The sequence below is a fragment of the Boleophthalmus pectinirostris genome, unplaced genomic scaffold (assembly GCF_026225935.1).
Source record: "Boleophthalmus pectinirostris isolate CB_2022bp ecotype Guang Dong unplaced genomic scaffold, ASM2622593v1 HiC_scaffold_18, whole genome shotgun sequence".
Taxonomy (NCBI): Eukaryota; Metazoa; Chordata; class Actinopteri; order Gobiiformes; family Gobiidae; genus Boleophthalmus; species Boleophthalmus pectinirostris.
The window spans coordinates 14,381,149-14,400,125 of record NW_026571133.1 but is presented as its reverse complement, the minus strand read 5'-3'; the positions used below and the strand labels follow the sequence as shown (position 1 = coordinate 14,400,125).

Sequence of the window (18,977 nt, the reverse complement as noted above, 5' to 3'; positions counted from 1 at the left end):
CACACTCATAAAGACACCATTGTTAGGAATCCCTTTCTATATGAATTCTTTGAGCTGACCGCAAACTCTAGTTACCCTTCACAATACAGTAGTCTGTGTAACCAGCAGTTCATAAATGGATTAGTCCAAAGATGAAGCCTTGCAGACTTCTACCATCTGCATAGAACTCTCTCCACCATGTTATTTGTAGTTCATAACAAAAGTGACTTTTTAGCATTAGCAAGACTGTTAAAACACATCCACAACATGAAACACACTTTGGCAGACACTCAGCCGCCATAGGGCACTCTGCATGTTCCCCTGGTCTTATAAGTGCACTAACCGGCTCCTGCTCTTGAGTGTGTGGAAGTGGAGAAAGAGTTGCGACCGCAGTGGTGAAGCCTCTGTGGATAAGCCTGCATACATTTATATAGTCCTCAGGCTGCTGTTTCCGTCTATTTACGTGCATTAATTGCGTTTCATCCACTCTGGTGCTCCGGGGCGGTCTCCTCTGCTGCTCTGTGGTGGGCGATTGTTTGGAGTGGGACGGAGATAGACACACTCGAGATGGTGTCAGAAGGTGGCGCTGGGTTATTTTCAGAGTTGCAGGCTGCAGACGGCCTCTTGGACTTGACCTGAGAGGGAAGAGGATAATGAGGAGTTTATATGCCACTCAACTTTCAGAGATGAGAACTTGTTTGATCTACTTTGTTTCAAGCATTTTAAAAAGTTATGTATTGATGTCATAACTAATTAAACTTGCAAAGACTAGCAATAATGGTGAAACTATAACTGTTTTCTATGCCTTTTTCACACATGGCAAAAGACTACCACTGAAAATCAACTCAAATGATTGATGTTGATTAATGTGTACTGTCCCTTTTCAAAAATAAATAAATAAAAAATATGGTGTTATATTTTGTGTTTATGTAATTTATTTAGTTGGAAGAACTGGTCGTAGTCTGGCTGTAGTCCTACATTTGGTTTACTTGTAGATTTATCAATAGAATATTTTATGTTTATGTAATTTATTTAGTTGGAAGAACCAGTGTTAATCTGGCTTTAGTTCTACATTTGGTTTATTTGTAGATTTGTCATTATAATAGACACTGGGAAATTATGCATCATTTTTGTAGCTGTTACGTTTTGCCCATACTTCAATGGGTCCAACACTGTAGGAGCAGAGGACAACTTTATCGACTTTTTGATGAGTAGTTTCATAGACTTTAAACTATTGAATTAAATTGAGTGAACTGCTTCAGGATGGCAAGATGACAAGAGGTTGGCCTCCTGTGACACCTCAGCCACATAGCTTAAAGCTGTGTTTCCTAAACTTTTTTTCTGGGGATCCATATTTTAAAAGTCACAAACCTTTGTGACCCAAGTCAATATATTTGTAAATCACAAAATTTACTGAACATTAATGACGATATTTTATTGTTGACTGAGTGATCGTGTCTCTCTGAACAATTAGTATTACTCAAGTTTTAAACAATGAAAAACAGTAATTCAACCGGAAATAGAAGGTATTCATAAGTCGCCTATTTGGACATTAAATGTTGCCCATTCTTTTTCTTTTCAACATTCAATTGAACCAGCAATACTGGAACTAAATAGTCACTCATTCACTCATGTCAGAACTGTGTATTGCAGACCTACATGCAGATCATGACAAAGCAAAATCTCTTGCGGCCCACCTGAGAGTTGCAACCCAGTCTTTGGCAAACATGGCTTAAAAATGGCTTAAAGGGCCAATACTATACTATTTTCTGATCTATTTTATTATGTTTTTTCCTCATAAAAAAAATTAATAAAATAAAATACCTAAAGTTCTTTCATTCACACATGTTTAATACAAAACTCTTTCACATTTAGGCAGTGTTCTTCTCTCAAACTGAAAACACTCTCTTCCACATTGTGATGTTGTATGGTAATATGGGAAGTGATCCACTGTGTTTTTAAACTCCATACACCTTCACTAGAATCATTTGGATAATTCTTGCCCTGGAACTGCCAATCTCTACTGAAACTACTACTTGATGATATCAGAAGGTGTAATAGAGCATTTTGAGCTTTAGAGATGTGGACAGGGTAATAATGAAGGTTAACTCAAACTTGTGTGAATGAAACAAAACAAGAGGTATGTTTTTGAGGAGATAACATTATAACATGACTTAAAGCTCACAAGAATCAATTTGGCATAATATAGGACCTTTAAGGATCAATGAGCTGTATGAGTGAGTGACTGGTAGTGGTCAGTGTTGGCGCAGACTGGCAGATACCTCTCTGTCAGTCCTCCCCAGGGCAGATGTGGCTATAGTAATGGCACCTACAACTGACTATATATAAAATGTAAAGCATCTTTGTGGGTCCAGAAAGTGCTATGTGCAAATCTGCATGCAGTAGGAATAAGTAAACCCATATAAAATCAAAGTTGTGAACTGAGTCAATAGGTCCACATGAACATCTCTGTAGCTAATGTGCTGTAGTATGTTGTTTGGTATAGTGGATTAATGGCATCACATAAATATGATTACGTAATGCAATGAGGAAGTGGTGAAGTGCTGGTGCTGAATATTTGATGCTTAGTTGTTAATTTTACAAGAATGGCCTTCCTGGAAAGTGCTCCGTAATAATGGGGGCACATCCTGCAGGGTTTATAGGCGAGATCCGCAGAGACCAGAGGGCACATGAGGGCCCAGAGAGAAAGGACCAATCATGAACCACCACTGACCACAAATGAACTGCTGTCGCTCAGATTTACGTTTTATTTATGCTTCAGACACAAGAGAGCTACCGGTATCTGAATGGTGTTACTGAGTGTCTTGACATGTTCATAGTATAACAAGCTGCAGTTTGTGTGTAACATATGGATCTGTGGTGCATTGTAGTTAACTCAAAGTGTAAAATAAGTTAAATGAGTTCCTACATTTGCTTTTTATGTGGAAATTCACTTGTTGATTTGTTAAACTTACCAGCCACACCACAAGTACAACACAAGCTGTGATGGGGATGAGCAGAAAGAGCAACACTATTCTGCTTTTTGGATGTCCCCCTTCATGGCTCCCTGTAACAAACAACAAACAACAAACAACATAAGTTATATTTAACAAACTATAAGACTTGAATTTTCACATGAACTCCATGTTTCACACAAACTGCCACTAGGACACCCTGATGGAACAAGATATCAATTTCTAGATCTCGAGCTCGACTTGTTCAGAACTACCTGTATTTTACTTATGTGTTCATGTTTTTGGTTGATAAGAGAAACTGGAGAAAACCCACCTGAACACAGTGTGAAATATGAAAACTCAGTACAGAAAGGCAAAGGCCAGCCATTGGGTTTGGATCTAGGGTCTCATCCTTTGAAAGCTAGCCACATTTTAATATATGTAAGCTACTGGCTTTGACTCTAAACTTCACCCATCAATCTCTCAATTCAAAATAAATATTTAATAGTATCAACATTAACTGCAAAGTGCAAAGGTCATCCAGTATTTGCCCTTTGTAATGTGACACAGCTGTGCCTCTGTGACCCCACAATCAATAGAGCGCACTCAAAGCATTTTCATAGTTGTAACATCCGCTTGTTGTGTGCCCAAAGGAAAGATGGTGTACCTGGAGAAGTGTGAGAGTTGAGACACGGAGGAGGTTTGCAGGAGAGGCTGGACGTCTCCTCTGAAGCTGTGTTTAAAACGTCGTTGATGTAATCGAAGTAAAGACCGGACAAGAAGGAGCCCTCTTGATAGTGGCACTGGAAGAGCTGCATTGCTGTTTCCTGTGGACCATGAACACAGTGCACTCAAATAACACTCTTCTTTCCACTTTCACTATTCCCATTTTGGATTACAACAGTCACTTCCTTACTGGGCATGACTCACATATGAAAGGTTTTTAAATACATTATCTTGTGACTCTTATGGCTAGACTGGACTAAAAATAAAAGGCTTAGCTGGCAGTTTTTATTTCCATACAGGGTTATTGTACTGTTGTATTGTTGTGATTTGGGGCTATACAAAAACAAATGAAACTGAAGTGACATAGTTATATAAATTGAATTTTACAATAATAAAGTATGTATTTTTTGTACCTTACCTTCATGTAGCCAATAAATGTTTTGTAGTTGCTAAACAATAAATCTGATGTGGGTGGCTGGAATGGTTCATTCAGTGAGGACAGTCTAGAGTCAAATATGTTGTTCCATTGTTCTGAACTAGTGTGTTTCCTTTTAGAGTCATGCAAAATATTCAATAGCTGGCTCAAGTGAAAAAAATAATAAATATGGATATCCTAATTAAAATAACAAGTCTATTACAATGCACAGTTTATTAAAGTGCAAAGTCTGTTCATACATTATCTGACTCACCAGCTCCTCATGGTCAAATGTGAAGCGTAAACTTTTGAGCATGGCGATGAAAACCACAATGTTGTCTTTATTGGATGAAATGGCTCCAAACATGTCAGAAAGCCTTCTGAGACTCTGCTCCAGAGGATAGATGTTTAACACCACCCAGCACCTGCCAGCCTGCACAAAGACAAACCACAACTTAAACTACTATTTTACACATAAAGCAGTTTCACATTAACTTTATTGTACATACCAGTTCTTTGGGAATATATTGAACAGGAATCTCATAATCAGAGGGGATATTCTGCTTCTGCATTACGAAAAAAAAAAACATGCATTGAGAATAGGTTCATTCCAAATTTTTTCATGTGTAAATTAAAAATGTTAAAAAGCCCAGTAAAACATACTTTCCACTTTAGAAAATGGGGATTGGAGTGGGTTGTTTTAAACACTACACTTGACATACTCTTGTGAAATTTAAGACTTGTTATAATGTTGTTACCTCCTAAAAAGATAACTGGGGTTGTATTTTGTTTAATTCACAAGTATTTGAGTAACACTGCATTATTATCTGTCTAGATCTCCAAAGCTCAAAATGCACTGTTCCACCTTGTGATGTCATGTAGTGGCAGTTTTCAAGTTAATAGCTTTTACCTTTTGTTCCGTAGAAATGGGCAATTACAGGGCTGAAATGATACAAATGATTCTATTAAGGTGTATGGAGTTAAAAAAATACAGTGAAGCACTTTATTACCACATGACATTACAAAGTGGAAGAGTGTTTTCCATTTCAGAGAAAGTCAATACTAAACACATAGGGTTTGTGGATTAAACATGTGTGAATGAAACAAAACAAAACTCCAGGTATATTTTTGATGAGGAAACAGCATATAACATACATCAGAGCGTAATAAGGCCTTTTAAGCTATGCATTGTTTTTATGCTGCTAATAACTTGGACCTGAGTACAGTGTTTTGTTTCTGTGCATTTTTTTTTATACTGAAATGACAAATAAATTTGATTGTGATCTCCTCCCTGCTATCATCCATCAGCGATCGTTATGTTTCTTTTCACTATACATCCGCAGATTTCCTCTTTGGTCTTCTTCTGGACATCCTGTTTCCTGGCAGTTCTAGCCACAGCATCCCTCTTGCCATAAACTCACCACTGATTTGGCAAATGTTCTAGTATTATGAAGTGCATCGTCTTGTTACATGTCTTACCAGTAAAGCCAGTGTCCTCACATCGTCTGTGATGGGTTGGCCAAATTTACCGGAGCACAAATTCAAACTTGTGAACAAACTCAGGAGGAGATAAGGAGCACTCACGATCTGCAAATGAGTACAGGGCATTTTTAAGTTAATTACACACAATTCTGTAAAAAAAAAAAAAAAAAAAAAAAAAAAAAAAAAAAAGAAAATGCCACACATTTGTTGAGTGAGTTAAAACCTCTATCAAGATACTAGTCCTAGTCCTAGTCCTACATATACTGTATATGCAATGATAAGGTATAGTGAGAAGACTGGGACACAGATTGTCAAAATATGCCAAATTGTTCTTTCACTCTGAAACTTTTCTGGTGGAGGAACTGCCCCTTGCTTGTGTTTGCATAGCATTTTTGAATATTCATTGTTATTGTGAGTGGAGCATCTCTTTCCACAGCTCTTACTTGGCCTCATGTTGTAGCAGGCACAGTGTAACATTGTCACAGAGACAAGAAAATGAGGGACCCCACTAGAAAAGTTACATAGTGCACCTTAAAAACACTTGGAGGTGTTAAGACGCACGTAGGTCTGTCACAGTATTTACTATATTGATTTATTGTTCAATAAAAAAAGCTCAGTATTTCTTAACAATAGTGGTAGAGATTTTCTTTTACATTTTTTTCTGTACTATGATACGATTTGAGCTGTAGAGAATAGAATAAATAACTCCTATGACTATTTATTGGTTCATTCAGCTATTTATTTGTTGCAGCTCATGTCATATTACAAAACTAGATTACAGATATTATTATGCTTTGGGTCAGAAGCATAAAGTAGTTTGAATATTATAGTTGACCGTAATATTTCTCTGTAGAAATTTTCTGTGCTTTCAAATTTGTTATCATGACAGGCCAAACTGTAATTATGTCCTTTGCATTTGACGCATCTTTGTGCAACAGGATATCAAACCCACAACCTTCTCGCTCTGGGTAGTACATTATCCCTACCTCACTAAAACCTCTTCTGTTACTTAACACTGGCGTATAACAAATATGATGCATTTAAGCCTACCATCAGTTTTATAAGCCCGTAATGGTCCATCTTTAATGCACAGTTATCGACATCGCCGCTGGACGCTGACCAGTTAAACACCCACATACTTTTGACAACCATCCTGCCTTCTCCTCTGCAGACCGCTTTTGCATTCATGTTCCCCACCCCCATTTTGTGATCCATCTGAGACTCAGTACAGGAACTGACCAAAACACGGCAAACATGAAAGCTTTCAGTGCATCCATTAATGTGCCAGGGCTGATTGGAGGTTAATTGTAACGGTATCTCACTTATTATTGAATATGGATAATGTTACCAAATGGGAGGGGGATGTTTATGAGTACACTGGTAACATTTAGGGCTTATTCACCAAAGTATTTTAAGCTGGCTGCTGGCAATTAACAAAACATAAGCTTGAATAAAATACATAAAATGCTCATTGATGTTTCAAAATTTTAAACCATACCAATAGTATTTTAATTAAATGAACAAATATGCTAACATGTGCACCATTTGGTTTGCTCAATAAGAAAACTGGCTGTAAAAGAAACTGAATACAAATTTATAAAAGAAAAAAAAAAAGCTGCTCAGACATATTACTTTGTATTGTAGCTAGAAGTATTACCACATTGCTACAACATTACTGTATCATATTACACATTTTATTATATTTTGCATGTGGTTTCTAAAACTATAGTGACATAAGTACTAAAATGCTTCCAAAAGGCTTGTAAAAAGCACTATACATCCCTTTAATAGTGAGGGGTTGCTATCATTTTAAGCTATAAACCAAAGAGTTTACAAGTTTCAAGATGGAGTAAGTATTTATGATCTGTCTTTAGTCTAAGTCCATGGCACGAATTACCCAAAGGTCCTAATTTTTGGATAAGATCTTTTTGTCTTTATTTTTATTGTGAGAAACCCTTTTGAAAAATACAAAAAGACTTCAAGATATATACTCCCTGGATCAAAAGTATTCAGATTGTACCATATGTTCATTACAAACTGATTTTGAATTTATCTTTAGCACTTTAAATAAAAAAAAAAAACAAAAAACAAAAAACAAAAAAAAACTGTCTTTCAACTTACCAAAAGCAACACAAGTATAATACATATTTTAATTGTTGACAATAGGATCATTTAAAATAGCTCTTAATGCATTGTTAACATTCATTGAAAGCCCACGTGCATCATTTACTCAGTATATTGACTGGGCAGTTCTTGTGTCATCTTACTCAGCCTTTTAGAACTACACGCATTTACATTATGGCAGCTTAACACTGTAAAACGTTTTTGGCTGCAAGAGTGTATTTTACATTAAGCTTAGGCTATATTTTTGGGGTTTTATGGTAAATAAAGGGATATAGGGTACTATCTAAATTTAGGGACACCGAGTTAGGCCTATTGTAGGAAAAAAACAACAAAAAAACAAAAACAAAAAGAAGAAAAAAAAAACACATGCTATCAGTGCCAATTGCAATTTGGAAAAAAAGATAGATGACTAGATGACTTGGAAAACATAAGTAAATGCATTTAATTGTTGCCTATACAATAGTTGCAACTTTTCTATAATAAATACACAGAATGCCAAAGTTGCGCTTCTTTTCTCTATTTCTTCAATAACTTGTGGCATGGAAATCATCACTCCATAACTTTACGCACGCATATTAATCAAAAACCAAAAAGTAAACCAAACTTACTTTCTTCCTCATATGGAGCAAAAAGCCGAGGTTACCCGTATCCACTGCATCAAAATCCCGTATTTCCAGTGCACTTTCTCCCGCGGTCAGAGCGTGGCGGTGAACGTGTGCGCGGCGGTGTGCGTAAGGTTCGCGCATAGTGTGTAGTGAGAGTGTAGACGCGGCCCGCGCTCTGCTACCAGCTCGCTCTGCTCCAGACAGATTGGTGAAGTCTTTTGACGGTAGAGAGTCCGCCTACGAGCTGAATCACCGTGTCACACACATGCACAGACACACGTTCACGCGCACTTTGCACATACACACGCACGCTCACGCTGGTGCTGACACTGTCTGAGACTTCTCCATAAACTCCCACGTATCAATTTTGAACGTACGTCATAGATAAGTGGGCGCTTGCTCGCACATAGAGGAATATTTGGCTTTTTAGATGTAACAAGGTTATCTGCCAAGCTTTACAAGTGGACAGTAGCCACAGACTTCAAATAACTTCTTTCGTTTCAGTTGGCCTTAGAGGACTTTCGCAGACAACTTTAGGCCGAAGCTATATATCAGATTGGACTAGATTAGAGTAATTGACTGGCTACCTATAGTCTGAATTATAACTGCTGATAGCCAAGGGATGTAGGCTATCAATTACATTGCATTTGTCAAAGTGGTTTTCTGTAAAGTATCAGCTATACAAACATTATAATAAAATTCAATTGATTTTAATATTTTAAAAGGTTTCTCAGTCAAGTGTTTCTGTGGTGCAGCATAAAATGTCCTGTACACATTATTATTTCACATGCACACATTATTTCCTCAGTTTAAAAACATTCGACCAGTATTTAAATGTGTAGTGATCTTTGGATCAATACAGAATTTACAACACAGATCCTTGTCTAATTGGATTCATTTTATATCACACCATATGCTAAAATGCCAAACATCATATTGTGTGTCCTTTGAATCAGCAAAAGAGTGACCTACATCCCTATTAATTAATTAATATCATGTTTCTGGACTCAAGCTATATGTAAAAAAAAAACAAAAACTAATATTCCATATTATTGATTGGCCAATGCTTCCCAGAGAACCCAGAAAAACAGCTCCACGGAATAATTTAAACTGAAAATAAAACAAATCATATCTCCAAATATGAGTGTGACATAACAATATTGTATTCAAAATGCATGATGCTGCGTGTTACATACAAAATGACCATACTCTGTGTTTTATTATATATTTAATTTAAATCTAAATATTCTGAATATAAGACTGAGACACTAGTGATAATAGATTTGAAAAGGAATAGAGTTTGATTTTAGCATTACTACACGACTACATTAAAAATGCATTGAGTGTCCTTCAGTAAATGTGGAGGCGTTGACTTTGTCTTGTCTAATGACGCCATGACTGATGAAGTGAAACCTTTTCCCTGATCAATTACCTTTAGTCGATCAATAACAGTGACTGGAGTAGTGTCTGTGTAAGATAACCCACATTACAAACACTTTAATCTTTGCCATCAGATTATTCACAATTCTTCTACTCCACTGTATGTAAGCGAGTAGAGTTAGTAATACTTTGTTCGCTGAAATCTGGAGTAAAATAGTTATGAGCAGACGCACAGCTGACTTGGCAAGTTAAAGCGGGGCAGGCCACATCTAAAAATATACTACTCACTCTGAGACCCTGCAAAACAAAACACACAAGCTAACTCCATGCTACACAACTAAAGACAACTTAACTGCTACAACATCAACAGGTGAGGAGACACATTCACCTCATTATGAACTTATGATTGCCTATAGTGGGGTTTAACTGATATTGTGTTAGAAACATTTGCAACATTCAGAGATATAAAGTACATGGATTGTGTTGTCAACAAATGTCCTTCAAAATCTTTTGTCTCTGAATATGAGAATTGTGTAAATATGTTTTCTCATTAGAATGAATAACTTTGAACGAGAAGAAATAAATGGGGAACTTATGGAGTTTGGTGTTCAAGAGAGTATCCGGGATTCATACAGACAGCCACAGCGCAGGTACTACTTATGCTACTGTCTTAGCACATATGGGACATGCTCTTTATCATTACTCCTATTTAAATTAGTTTTTTCCTCAGAATTACAATATTTGTTATGGTGTACATTCAGATAGATAGGGCTAAGGATTTGTGACATACAGGCTCTTAATATTTCCCAATGTCTAACCACTTTCTCATCAATGATTGTTGTACTCTAAGGTCAAACAAGCTTCTGAGAAAAAAATAAAGGTTAAAGGTGCACTAAATTTTGTGGAGGAGTGTTTGCAACCTGCTTGTCTCCATGGAGGTGTGATTGCTTTGCCTGGAATGTCACACTGTATGGCATTTAACTTCTGTATCTCTGTGGACACAAGAAGATAATCAGGCCACGTTACAGGTCTGTGGAGAGGTGTTCCCACTCACAGTTTTTCAGTTGAGTAGATGAAACATGTAATTGAAAAAATGCAATGAGAAAAGTTACACAATGCAAAAGGTGAGACAAAGCCCGCACACTTACTCCCAAACTGCATTTAATGAATCGATCAGTGGATCTTTGTAAGGTGTGAAAAATCCCTCAATCATCCAGGTAGAATCCATGTCAAAGGAGATATTCAGTTTGTTGCCTGGACAAGAGTTTATATGGTCAAATATGTTTTGCAGCTCAGCATTAACTGAAGAAGCAGCCTGAATGAGCTGCGTAACATGTTCAACCATATAAACTTTTGTCCAGGTGACAAACTGAATTTCTCCTTTGCCATCTTTGTCAGATCATAATAAGTAAGTAAGTATTTAAAGACACAGAATTTTCTTTATGTTTTCAACAGGAAAGAATCAAACAGCAAAAATTTTACAAGGATAATGTCAGCCATCCAGAACGGTATTGTACTGAGTCAAACAAATGTCCATGAGCATTTTAACATCCTGTATAACCTGATAAGTCTGTGCGCAGGTGATGTGTTGACTTTACAACAGCTGTCAGAGCACCCGGCCTCCTTCAGAGAGAGGGACATCCGCGGGTGGCTCCCTCTGCACTCAGCGGCGGTTCATCCACACATACAGGTCCTGGAGGCTGTGCTACAAGGTGAGGCCCACGATCTAAATTTTAATTTAAAGGTGCATTGTGTAACTTTTCATCAGCTTGCCCCCACATTAAACTTGTCTATGTTGCATTTATTCAGTTACAGAAATTTTGCTTAACAATGCCTTGATAAAGATGCATTATTACAGTGAGATGCTGCTTGTCGCCTTAGCAATAAAGTACCTTAATATCACACTTTGGAACATTCCAGCAAAGCAATAACTTGTCCATCAAAACAAGCAGATGGCAGACCCACTACCAGAAAAGTTATGCAGCGCACCTTTAAATCTACCATCTGTCACCAGTAGATGGAAAATGTGAAACCTGTTCCCCCTCCCCTCACTTAACTATCAGTCAGAAGTAAAGTAGATAGCATCTAGTGGTGTTATGTGAGAATACATCAAGACCAGGTCGAAGACATTTTTATTACAGTCAGTTTTCACAACAAATCAAATATCTCTTTGGCTTATTTCATGTCACCCCTTGTACTCAAATCTATATTATTTTGGCTACAAGAAAACTCCAAACCTAACTTTTCTGTCAATGGAAATCACTGATCTTCAATATGGGGCTCGTTATAAAGGGCAGAATATAGGGGAAAGTAAAATAATTATGTCCTCAAAGTTGACATATTAGACAGAAAAAAGAAAGGATTCAGTTTTGGCTGTAACATCTGTAAAAACCAGATAGGACAGAAAGGTGTTGATTAGGTACTGGCAACAAATGTTGTTGGATGAAACCCTGAGCAGCTCCTTGTTTGTGTGTAGCATCCACTGAGCTCACTCTGGAGGAGCTGACAGCCAATGGAGACACAGCTCTGATCCTGGCAGTTGAGGCCGGTTTGGTGGATAATGTGACTGTCCTGTTAAAACATGGAGTCTCCCCTCACAACACAAATGACAGGAATGAGTCTCCCCTACTCTTGGGTATGTGTCCTCAAGCATGGATTCATATTGATTTTAATATTATGCACTATTTTATTTGAAGTGAAAACAAGTTAAAAACCTGGGCTTTTGGACAAGTAGTCTCTGTTCACACTTGGTAACATGTAGTCAGTGACAGGCTTATTGTTATCAATCTCATGTATCTGTATGTCCTGTGGGATTGGGTGTCCTGCAGCGGTGAGACAAAAATCATATGAGATGGCGCTTGCCCTGATTATGGGAGGAGCCTTTGTGGAGCAGGTGTGTCTGAAGAAGTGGACAGCCATCCACGAAGTCGCTAAGGTCATTTAAATTTGTGTTTTATGCTTAAAAAAATAATTTGTGTTTCATGCTTAAAAGTAAAAGGGTCTTTTACTTGTCCTTAGGTGGGCTGTCCAGCTATTTTGATGCTGCTGCTTCGACATGGGGCCAAAGTGACCTCTAGAGATGGACATGGAGTGACCCCTTTGAGCATCGCAGCTGAACATGGCAACACTGAAGTACTGGAGATTCTCATACAACATGGTAAAATTTACAAAACAATAAAATAAAAATACATTAACATTAAACTTATGTTATAAAAAAATGAATGAGTATTATCGCCCTGTTACACCTGTAAATTCTATGGCATAAAACTGATGTTAAGTATGGTTCATTTTATTGATTGATGGACTGATAGTGAGCAATATCCACTTAGGATTTATTAAGATTAAAAGAAACTCTAGAGCGGGGTCTCCAGCTTTTTTCTTCCTGTGAGCTACATTTTGTAAAACAAAAATGCCAGAGAGCTACTCATTTTAGCAGTCACCAAAGGTTTTGTAAATAGAGTCATGGTAAGCCGAAGATGAGGTACATACAGTTACATGTCTATAAAACATAACCCATTATCTAGTTGTCAGTGCACAAAATTAGGCATCAAAATCATACATTTATAAAGGAAATAGGTTTTTAATCAATCAAATGGACAATACTTGGAAGGGGGATGGAGAGCTACTAGTAACTCCTGAGCTACAGGTTGGAGACCCCTGCTCTAGAGCTATTCCAACAAGATTTTAGTGATGCTCATTGCTCATATAAATGTTTCCAGTATTTCAATATAATGCCACTGTCCTCCACCAGGTGGCGATGTGAATGCCCAGGCCACCAATGGGGATACAGTGCTATATGATGCATCCGGAAATGGAAACCTGGACTGTATAGAGCTGCTGTTGGAGCACGGAGCAGATCCTAATGTGCAGAGCAATGCCTTTCAGCTGCCTGTCCACAGAGCAGCGTACGAGGGGCACATACTGTGAGCATAAGGCACTTTCATTTACAACCACATTTCATTCATCAGCTTAATGCATTAAAACAATGGCTATGTGATGGTAATAATGACATGTACATTAGTTTTAAACAGTACATTGAATTAAAAAGGGGCTGACAGAATGGCATAGTTGGCACTCTTGAATTTGTGGGGCTCTCATCTATCAACCCGAAGATCTAAAAAGAAAGGCACTATATAAATCCAATACATTATCACTTTTCAGGTGAGGGGTCCACCACCTATCACCTGTTGGTCACCTTGTAGCCCTTCTAGCCCTGCTCTTGACTTCCTGTTTGTGTGTTGTGCAGCGCTCTGAGGACCCTCCTGCCCCTCACCTCAAAGAAAGCCATCTGTATGTCCGGCCATAGTCCAGTGCACGCGGCCGCAGATGGAGGACAGCCCCAGTGTCTGCAGCTGCTCATAGACAGCGGGTTCGACGTCAATGTGCAGCTGGCAACATACATGTCTGGTACATGACAAACTATAATAATCATTTAAAGGTCCTATGTTACGCAAGATTGACTCCTGTGAGCTTTAAGCCATGTTATAATGCTGTTACCTTACCAAAAATATACCTGGAGTTGTGTTTTGTTTCATTCAAATATGTTGCGTAATCCTTTAGTCTGTCTACATCTCCAAGCTCAAAATGTTCTGTTCCACCTTGTAATGAAGCAGTAGTTTTCAAGTTAACGGCTACTGTTATTTCAGTAGAGATTGGAAATATTGTGTCTGAAATCATCCAAATGAGTCTAGTGAAGGTGTGTGGAGTTTTGGAGCACTTCCTGTATCACAAGGTGGAAAAGAATGTCTAAATATGCAGGGTTTGAGTGTTAAACATGTATGAAAGAAACAAAATGCAGCTCCACATGTTTTTGATGAGGAAACAACATTATAACGTAGATCAGAAAATAGCATAGTATAAGCCCTTTAATGGTCACAGTGAATTTTCTGTTGATACAAAAGTTTCAAAAGCTCCTGTTATACAAGATTCATTGGTGATTGTCATTTATATTCATCACCTGCTGTCACAAAATGAATGTCTTCAGAGTAAAAACTTTGAATCCACAATACTTTACCCATAAATCATTGCTCTCTTGTTGCAGAGAACTACGGCGACCTCAGGAGGAGTCCTCTGTACTTCGCTGTGTGTAACGGAGATGTGACCTGTGCACAGATGTTACTGGAGGCAGGAGCCAGAAGTGACCTGGATCCGTTACGATGTATATTAGTTGCCATACGAGCCGAGAGGTAGAGAAAAATAAGGATACATTATTCAAATAACATTTGGATTTGTTTTACAATTTAGATTTTAAAATCAAGATTTTGTTCAAACAGCACTTTTTAAAAATGTTGTCTGGGAGCATTAATAATTGAGAGATGCAGTTTATGTTTTTAGAGGTTTTTACTACAGCGTGCAATCTGGTGTACAGGTTTTACACCGAATTAAACTCAGTGACAGGGAAGTAGCACCAAACTCTGGGCCATAGGTACAAATCATCTTGGTGGACCCACACTGTTTTTTTTATGAAAACTGTATATTAGAAGACTTTGTGAGGGCCTCTCCTTATACTAGGTCCTAGGTAAACAGTACACTTTAGCCAGCCCCAGGCTGACACCCCTGCCCAGTGATAACATTACATTGTTGTAGAAATGTTGAAACACTAAACATGTCATTTATATATATTACATACACTAAAAAACATCAGCATGATCAATACCCAATATTATGTTCACTCAGAGGTAAAGTGAGACACCAATTGTTAAATGGGAGGCTGCTTTCTCCATGGAAAATTTAATGCTTTGCCTAAAGAAAAAAAAAAAAAAGTGAATAGTACAAAACTCATTGCAGGTATGAGTTGGTGCGCCTGCTGTTGTCCTATGGAGCTGATGTGAACTGTTACTTTAATGCCATCAGCCACACAGTGTTCCCCACAGGACTGCAGTACTGTCTGAGGGACCCTTTCATGCTCCGCCTGCTGCTCAACAGTGGATATGATGCAAACAGGTATGAAAGAGCTATTTCTCTATATATGATGTTTAAAAAATATATATAATTGTGACTTAAATTTAAGTTCTTTCAGCTTATAAATTTGTGCCTATGTGCTTGAATAATGACACCACTTCTTGATTGTATTTGTTTAGCTAGAGAAGGCATTGATCTGTATTTCAGTTTTTGTTTAATGGCCGCACAAATAACATAAATGTAAACTAGATGATTTTCAGATATTGTAATAAGTCTAAAACTGAAAATGCTGAAAAATAGCCTGCTGATATTCTAGTATAAAACTGTTTCTTTCCCTCACTATGTTTTACTTGATCAGGAAGTTCAGACAAAGTCCCTATTCCTGCTGTTTACTGGGCCCAAACAAGCTCTGATAACATCATTCTTACCCTGCAACCATCTGCCAGTCACTTTTTATGGGACTAGATTTAGATACACATTCCTTTGAGCACATCTTGTAATGATCTTCATTAATGACCAAATGCCAAACTTAAGAGCCAATTTTATCTTAATTTTTTCCTTTGATTTACGTATTGCCTCACATACCAGTGAAATCAAATCATTTTAGGAACAATTTTATAACTTTTTGTCTATTTTTGTATGAGATGTTTCCAGTGTTGTTGTGGGGTGAGTGAGGAGCTGGACAGTACCTGGGCTGACCTCCATAATCAGGCGTACCAGATCTACAGCCAACCGGACGCCATCACAGTGAGTGACAGCAACAATAACTTTTATTTTGGGAATCAGAATAACTCACCACTCACCACTATAAAGCACTATTAAAATGGCAATAAACATGTTACAGCAAAGTGATTACAAAAAATAGTCAGTCATCTGCTATTGTACACATTACCAGTCCCAAGCCTGCATATGAATACAGTATTATCAGAAAGGACTGGCTTAAAAATATAATAATGTTGTTAATGTTGTTTCCTCATCAAAACATAGGCAGAGTTGTGTTTTGTTCATACACACATGTTTAACACAAATCATGTATATATAGGCTGAGTTCTTCTCTAAAACAGAAAGCACTCTGTTCTAACTTGTGGTATCATGTGGTACAGGAAGTGCTCCATTGTGTTTTTAAAAACCCATGCACCTTCCCTTATTTGGATGATTTCAGGCCTGGAATATAAAATCTCTACCGAACAAGGTAGCTTGAAAACTACTGTGGCTTGAGGGTTAGCAGAAGGGGTCAAAAAGGTCAAATTTGATCTTGGTGACTATATTTGGGACTCCATACCATCTACATGAAAGCTAAGAATAGTGTGAGACTGCTGTCAGAAATGGTCATTCTCTCAAATATTCAGGTTCAACAGTTAGTTTGTAAATATCTGCTTGGAGTAAATAGATCTTACACCTGGAAAAAAGAAAGAAAGAAAGAAAGAAAAAAAAGAGCAGCAGCCAAGTTTGGGATTTGCGGACCCACAGTGCTCCCCTTAATAAAGATACCCAATATTTGACAACAGATTTTGAATCTATGACCAATAATCAAATATAATACACATTTTCAGCTTCCTAGCTCTATTTTTTATGAAGTTATGTTTTCTCAAAAAAACAAACAAACAAACAAACAAATGGGTATGTTGCCAAAATTTCAACGGCCCATAATTCAGGAATGTCTGAAGGGACTGAGCTCAAATTTGTAGATTCTTTCATTTGGTAATTTTTGAAATGTTTACATTTCACATGTTGACATTTTTTCAGCCAAATCTGAGATGGCTCATAGTGGAAGGCGGCTGATTTCATATGGATGGACCCCAAAGCATTTTGATCTTTGGAGATGTAGACAGACAAAACATAAAAGGATTACTCAAACATGTGAATGAATCAAAACACAATTCCAGGTATGTTTTTGAGGAGGTAACAGCATTATAACATGACTAAAAGTTCACAAGAATCAATTTTGTGTTAGATAAGACCTTTAATGTAACAAAAAAAAAAAAAAATCAGGTTTTTACTTTGTTTTCAGATAAGTTGTGCACATATTTTAACATTTTTGAGGTTTTGTTAGTGCAGTTATTCCATATATAATTCCTTTCCAGTTGCCATGATCCTGGATTATTTTGTTGCTAATGTAATACACCTTTTGAATATATATTGTGGTGCTTTCATTTTGCTATTTAATCTATAAACCTTGCTGATGTTTTAGTTTATTCTGCTACATACATGCACATTTTAAACCAAAGTCTTTTCCTTTCCTTTTAGTTCTGTGAGTTTGTGTCAGTTTCGTGGCTGAAAGAACATGTGGTGGGCGGTGTGGTGAGGATGCTCCTGGACTATGTGAGCCATGTAAATCTATGTCCCAAACTCCTGAAAATCCTGGAAGACCAACCTGAGTGGGAGGAGATCTCAGGCATCCTCAGTAAAACCCCTCACCCGTGTACACATGCATCCATATATTGATGCGTTTATAGGCGATTTAAGTGGAGTTTTGTGTTTGTTTGATCCACAGGCAGTCCACGCTCCCTTCAGCACTTGTGTCGATTGATCATTAGAGGTCACATTTCACCAAAGACACTGAACAATCCTGGTGCGATGTCAGAGGTTCCTCTTCCTTCCAGAGTGAAGAACTATCTGACCTACAAAGAGTATGACCTCTACGGTGACCTGTCCTCTCTTTAGAACGCAATGTGAGCACCGTTTAGGTAATATATTTTTATCTTTTGGTATTTTAAAGTGATTTCCTTTAATCCGCTGCAGTAAACCTTTATACAGATTTCTAAAGTAGTTGGTCAGTTCTTTCATAAATGCTTTTTTTTGTTTTGTTTTTTGTGACCACCTTTTGCAGTTGTTACCGCAGCATTTATTTTAAAGAGTTTGTAATCTACAGTGGCTTTTAACCTTTAATGACCAAATAAATATTGATTATGGTATTTCTGTACAGTAGACCTAATGTAGAATAAAAATATATATACATTTAGTTTACAGTTTGTTTTTGTTCGTTTTACTTATAAAGATTCTGATAAAACTTTTCTCCTGACCATCTGTGCACTCCGCAGTGACAACAATGTTTTTATATAAGGAAATGTTTGTTAAGAAGTGTGAATCTGGCCACTTATGTCACAATCTCTCATATAATACTCAGTTATTATAATAATAAATCATCAATAATACTCATTAATGTCATCATCATGTGTGCTTCTATGTGTCCTGTCTGGATTATTGATCTTAGATATAAGTGTATTTAAAGTATTAGAAAGAACATTAAAAGGCATTGTGTGCTATTTGAACAAAGTCATATATGTTTCAATATGGTATCTGCAAATTTCATGTCATTTGTGATGGTCATATTTTCAAGATTCTCATTAAATCAGCGCAGAATATTAATTTAGATGGTTCTGGAATATTACTGAAAACTCACACCAAATA

General features: G+C 37.3%; 2 protein-coding genes across 2 annotated transcripts; one reads left to right on the top strand and one right to left on the bottom strand.

Annotated features, from left to right (window-relative positions):
• Positions 1-288: 288 nt before the first annotated feature.
• On the bottom strand, positions 289-8,429 carry LOC129408963 (uncharacterized). The gene is made up of 7 exons (XM_055153912.1): positions 8,289-8,429; positions 5,554-5,661; positions 4,584-4,640; positions 4,349-4,507; positions 3,601-3,760; positions 2,955-3,046; positions 289-614 (listed from the first exon to the last, which is right to left on the bottom strand). Exons 1-7 carry the CDS (start codon positions 8,424-8,426, stop codon positions 459-461), a joined length of 870 nt encoding a protein of 289 aa, XP_055009887.1. The 5' UTR covers positions 8,427-8,429; the 3' UTR covers positions 289-458.
• A 1,791-nt stretch (positions 8,430-10,220) lies between these two features.
• asb15b (ankyrin repeat and SOCS box containing 15b) lies at positions 10,221-18,230 on the top strand. Its single transcript, XM_020926148.2, has 13 exons — positions 10,221-10,315; positions 11,121-11,173; positions 11,246-11,377; positions 12,142-12,300; positions 12,494-12,600; positions 12,684-12,822; positions 13,417-13,588; positions 13,912-14,072; positions 14,707-14,851; positions 15,453-15,608; positions 16,211-16,313; positions 17,814-17,970; positions 18,061-18,230. Exons 1-13 carry the CDS (start codon positions 10,221-10,223, stop codon positions 18,228-18,230), a joined length of 1,749 nt encoding a protein of 582 aa, XP_020781807.2.
• The last annotated feature ends 747 nt before the right edge of the window (positions 18,231-18,977 follow it).